Source organism: Leucopleurus acutus (assembly GCF_964270905.1).
Source record: "Leucopleurus acutus genome assembly, chromosome: 12".
Lineage (NCBI taxonomy): Eukaryota > Metazoa > Chordata > Mammalia > Artiodactyla > Delphinidae > Leucopleurus > Leucopleurus acutus.
Window position 1 is genome coordinate 14,995,434 of NC_139154.1, and position 6,000 is coordinate 15,001,433.

Sequence of the window (6,000 nt, forward strand, 5' to 3'; positions counted from 1 at the left end):
TGCACTTGCAGGCAAGTGGTTTACTCTAAGAATTGGCTAACCCTGGGAGGGGCAGTCTTTCCAACATCAGATGGCCCTAAGATAGTGCATCAGAAACAGAAAATAAAAAGGCATGATTAATACAGGTACATTTATCAAGTTCCCAGTTCTCTAAAGGATCTGGAAGTCCTGAGATTTTACCAAAGTTAGTCACTTAAGTTTCACAGCATCTTCATTTTCTTTTTAATTTTTATTGAAGTATAGTTGATTTACAATGTTGTGTTAGTTTCAGGTGTACAGCAAAGTGATTCAGTTTTATCTAAATCAATCAATCTATTCTTTTTTATTTTAAATCAACTTATTTATTTTTGGCTGCTTTGGGTCTTCGTTGCTGCGCACGGGCTTTCTCTAGTTGCGACGAGCGGGGGCTACTCTTCGTTGCGGTGCGCGGGCTTCTCATTGCAGTGGCTTCTCTTGTTGCAGAGCATGGGCTCTAGGCGTGCAGGCTTCAGTAGTTGTGGCACGCAGGCTTAGAGCACAGGCTCAGTAGTTGTGGTGCACAGGCTTAGCTGCTCTGCAGCATATGGGATCTTCCCAGACCAGGGATTGAATGTATGTCCCCTGCATTGGCAGGCGGATTCTTAACCACTGTGCCACCAGGGAAGTCCTATCTATCTATTCTTTTTCATATTCTTTTCCACTATAGGTTATCACAAGACATCAAACACAGTTCCCTGTGTTATACAGTAGGTCCTTTGTTGTTTATCTATTTTATGTATAGCATCTTCATTTTCATTGGTGAAAAACAACTTGTCTCACTAAATTCAGTTACACTCAGTTTAAAGCAAGTATCATTGAGGTGTGTGATTCAATTAAGAAATAGCAGTCTGATCTTTGATTAGAACTTTTACTTTAAGTCCTGAATGCAATTCTAGACAAAATTTCTTGTTCCCTTTCATTAGGTATGGATGTTGGCATTTATTCTGCTAGGTCTCTTCAGTTATTTTCATTAAAAATACTTCTTAGCAGACTCACGGATATACAGAACAAAATAATGGTTACCAGTGGGGAGAGGGTAGTGGGGAGAGGCAATATAAAGGTAGGGGATTAAGAGGTACAAACTATCATGTATAAAATGAGCTGCAAGGATATATTGTGCAACATGGGGAATATAACCAATATTTTATAATAACTATAAATGGAGTATAAACTTTAAAAACTGTAAATCAGTATATCGTACACATGTAACATATAATATTGCGCATCAACTATACTTCAATAAAAATTTTTTAAAAACATACTTCTTGTTAATTTATAGATTCTATATGAGTCATACCTTCTTAGTATCAAAATATAAATTTTATGTTGAAATGTTAAATTATACCTTAAGAACTTTCTTTCTCTGAATAGTCCCTACAAAGGCATCCCAGCTTTCTGGAAGAGGCTCACATTGTAAAACCATCTGGTATTTGTTTATTTGAGATTATGCCTCTTACCTGGTATAATGTTAACTGCTTTCCTCCTGTCAACTCCCAAGAGTAAAGGCCTCCTTGGCAAGAAGCAAGTCCTCTGAAGAGCTCCTGGTGGAAAATGCACAGCGGCTCCTCCGTGCTGCCTCTAAGACTGTGAGGGCTGCAGAAGCCGCCAGTCTCCGGGTAAGTGCTAATCCCAAGGGTGGACACTGGCACAGACATGCACAGGACCATGACTCAGGTCACAGGCTGAGAGCAACATTGCAGACATTCATGAGGCAACTCTACCTGCTTCTTAGCTATTAAATTCAACTGCATTTCTTACCCAAACCTGTCATCTGATTTCTTGTGCACTTTAGTTTGGTTAATTTCTATCAACCTACCTTCATTTCCACTGATTCTTTCTTCAGCTGTGTCCAATCTGCTGATGAGCCTGTCAAAGCATTCTTCAATCTGTTACCACATTTTTCCTTATTTTTAGCATCTCTGTTTATTTCTCATAGTTTTTGTCTCTCTGCTAAAACTCACCATCTGTTCATGCATTTTGTCTACTTTTTCCACTAAAGTCACTAATATATAAATCATAGTTATTTTTAACTTCCTATCTGATGGTTTCAACATGTGGCTCATATCTGAGTTTGGGTTTCTTTTTTTTTTTTTTAATTATTTTATTTTTGGCTGCATTGTGTCTTTGTTGCTGCGTGCGGGCTTTCTCTAGTTGTGGTGAGTGGGGGCTACTCTTTGTTGCAGTATGCGGGCTTCTCACTGCAGTGGCTTCTCTTGTTGCGGAGCACAGGCTCTAGGTGCACGGGCTTCAGTAGCTGTGGCACGTGGGCTCAGTAGTTGTGGCTCGCGGGTTCTAGAGCGTAGGCTCAGTAGTTGTAGCGCATGGGCTTAGCTGCTCTGCGGCATGTGGGATCTTCCCAGACCAGGGCTGGAACCCGTGTCCCCTGCATTGGCAGGCGGATTCTTAACCACTGCACCACCAGGGAAGTCCCATGAGTTTGGGTTTTTTGATTGCTTTGTCTCTTGACAGCAGATCCTTCTTCTTCTTTGTGTGTCTTTTAATTTTCCATTGAAAACTTGACATTATGTATAGAATGGCAGAGACTAAATGAATACTATGTATGCCTGAAAATGGGCCCATCTCTTCTTCTAGGCCTTTGGTGTGTGTGCGTGGTGGGAGGTGGGGGTGTGAGTCAATAGAGTCAGGAGTTGAGCTGAGTTTGGGTGGCATTGTTACAGTCATCCTTGGGTAACCACTGGATTCAAATGTTCTAGCATTACTTTGTGTTCAGTGTGGGGTCTGGGTTACCAGAGGGTTTTCATCAATGTTCCTGTTCCACTGTCAGCTTGAGGCTTTCCTTGTGAGTGTGCACCTCAGGGGTGTTCTCTCTCAATGTTCTTGCCTCTCCATAGCCTACTTGTTACTTGTGACTCGATGATTGCTGGTCTGGAGAGGAGGTGGTAGTGTTCATTGTTGTTCTCACTCAGCCTCAATTGTAGGCAGGCCCTGTTCCTCCCTCAGCAATAGGAGACTTTCGTTGTGGCCTCTCCCGTTGCGGAGCACAGGCTCTGGACGCACAGGCTCAGCGTCCATGGCTCACGGGCCCAGCCGCTCCGCGGCATGTGGGATCTTCCCGGACCGGGGCACGAACTCGTGTCCCCTGCATCGGCAGGCGGACTCTCAACCACTGCGCCACCAGGGAAGCCCAATAGGAGACTTTTAACAGTTATGAATTCAGGATGGTTTTCTGCTTCTTCCCCCGAGGTAGAGGGCTGTATTCTGTTTTCTTTCTCCGCTTGCAGTGGTCTTGACCTGTGCCCTGGGGATGACAGGATTTGCTGTCCTTCCTTCAGTGACTTGAGCTTTTGTGCCATGAAGAGACAGATGTGGGCGGAGATCTGTGCCTTTGTTGCAGTGATGGCTGCTCCTCTTCCCAAAGCCTGCTCCACAAGGGAGACAGTCCCAACCTCCTGCCCTGTCCCAAATCTTTGTCATGAGCACCAGGAGAGGTCCTGGAGAAAGCCTGTGAACAGGTGTGGATTTTTCTTAGTTGTGGTTCTCATGGGTCCTATACACTCACACTCATCTACAATTGGCCACAGCAATTTGTTAAGAATTTTAGCTAAAATCTTCTGATCAGGTATATGATAGGCTCATCTTCCTCCCATGCTCTATCCTAAGGAAGCCAGTGCTGGGCCCCTGCCTCTCCCTGAAAAGTGGCTGTCTTTTCTTAGATTTCAGTCCAGTGAGTTGCCCTTCAACCTCAGCTCTCTAATAAGTTCAAGAAAAGTTATGATTTTGTGGATTATCTGGCTTTTTCTTGTTGTTAGGGTGGGAGCAACTCCCTTTCCAGCTTTCTATGTCCTAAGTGAAGGCAGGAAATGGGAAATATTTGGGTTCCCAAAAGAATATCCTGCCAGGGCCTTCACATGTGCTGTGTGAGATGCATTTCTGCCCCTCCACTTCTACCAAATTGTCTCATGTCTGTCTCCTTCTTATATTTTAGGCCCAAACTTATATTCCACCTCCTCAAAAGGGACGAAATACCCCCCACTATATCTAAATGAAATCGCACCAAGTGTCCCCTGCTTTAGTACCTTGCATGGTTCCTTCGCAGCACTTATCACATTTTGTAGTTGTCTGCTTCTTTCCTCACTTTTATGTGTCTGTCTGGCTCTGTTATTAGAACGTATACTTCATGAAGCCAGAGACCTAGAATAGTGGGCAAGTGCATGGAGGCACTAAATAAATAGAACGGGAATTTTCATTTCAAGTTTAAAGAAACTTTGTACCGATTAAATTCAAAGAGTACATAAAATAGACACACCCAGTGAAAAGCATTTGGAAAATGTGCATACTTGAACTACAAGTCCCAGAAGTTCTTGAATATAAAGAAGGCTGAGAGAAAAGCTCAGGACTGGCCCTATGGATCAGTGAGCATCTCTCCCGCCAGCACGCCAGCGTGGCCACAGCCACAGCCTCCCGCAGATCCTGCAGCACCACCCAGGGCAGGGCCAGTCCCCAGGTCCCAATGCCCAGGCCACCTGAGTGCAGGAGAACCTGAGGGCCAGGCTGAGTGCTTGCTGTGTACACCTGTGTCCTGGCTCTGCTTAGGCCGCTGGCTAAAGACCCATGGATAGTTTGCATAAAGCAAAATGAATAAAGCAAGATCCAGGAGGCAGAATTTGGGTTAGAGAGAGATTTTTTTTTTTTAATTAACTACAGTCCCAGAACATTCTATCGTGATAGACAAGATCCTTTGTTCTGTTGTGCTTGTCCTTTAAGAATGAGTGGGCTGCAATTCAGAGGACCTCTCCAAACACGATTCCTTGCTCTCTATTCAATTTAGGGCTAAAATATCAGAAAACCAGTCCCAGCATCACTCAGAAGAATCCCCTAGGAGCTCCAATGAGCTGACACTGGGAGAGAGTGCACAGCGCCTCCTAGTACTTAATCATCTCTCTCTCCTCCAGGGTTTGAGACAGCCTTCCCCAGATCCGGAGGAACTGGAAGTTGCTGCCTTCTGCATGCAGTGGAGAAGAAAATTGCGAAGGCACAGACTTCAAGAAACCTCAGACCTCGACTGTGATGAGCTGGGCCTGCGAAAAACAAGCACTAAAGGGCCCCCGACACTCATGGCCCTGGTTCAAGAAGCATTATAAAAGCTGAGCAATATTCTCCAAGTCAGACTCTCTGTTGATGTGTGCACTGGCCCTGAGACTCTGGGAGCCCATGGAATGTGCCTTTTAGGCCGAATCAGCCTGTGGGGACACAGGGGGACACAGTGGGTTGGGTGGGTGCAGGGCAGCCAGGGCTGGGCCTTGAACAGAGCTATCCCGACAGTATTCCCAGTCAAGGGGACAGCTCTGGGCCCCTAGTGAGACTGCTATCTTCCTGGGAAGGATACTTAGCTTTCTGGGTTTAGAAGGAACATCACACATCGACTGGGCAAGGATGGGGTAAAAAACACCCAAGCCCTATTAGCTTAAGCCTATATTAAGACGTTGCAATGTGAAAACAGTCCCAGCACGTTCTACAGGGATCCAGGAACTGAAAGATTTATGGATTAGATTGGTAGTCAGTCAGAGTTCACCTTGCTTGAATAACTTGGCACTGTTCAAATTTTCAAGGTGTGAGGAAACTGAAGATGTGCTACTTGGGGATACAGTGCAGGAGCTGCAAGTCTGAAGGCCCTGAGTTGTGATTTGGTGAATCTGGGTTTAGCATCTGGGATGGAGAGGAACAGTTGGGCATTAAGGTCTTGGAGAGTCAGTGGAAATTTTTCAGTTCTCAGGATCTTTCACAAAACCTATTTGGTAAAGAAATGAGGAGACCAGTGACCTTCACCTCAGGGGTTGAACTGCATGGGCCAAAAGTGGAGAACTGGGTCTGGAGGAGGGGGATGTAGACAGGGACTGGGTACATGGTCTCGGAGCAGGGATGCCCTGGGGGCTGGGGCCTTGCTTGTTTGGGGGACATCGTGCCACCCTCTTATATTCTGGTACAGCCCATAGGGAGGAGGGCTGACACTAGATGAGACAA

At 45.3% G+C, this 6,000-nt stretch overlaps 1 protein-coding gene across 1 annotated transcript in view; it reads left to right on the forward strand.

The window, feature by feature from the left end:
• Positions 1 to 5,120, forward strand: part of LOC309970198 (uncharacterized protein) — a gene marked incomplete at both ends in the record, with an annotated part of 36,052 nt that extends 30,932 nt beyond the window's left edge. Inside the window, 2 exons of the mRNA XM_082852460.1 lie at positions 1,517 to 1,634; positions 4,932 to 5,120. Coding sequence (XP_082708586.1) covers positions 1,517 to 1,634; positions 4,932 to 5,120 — 307 coding nt within the window. The remainder of the gene's footprint in view (positions 1 to 1,516; positions 1,635 to 4,931) is intronic.
• Positions 5,121 to 6,000: the final 880 nt, after the last annotated feature.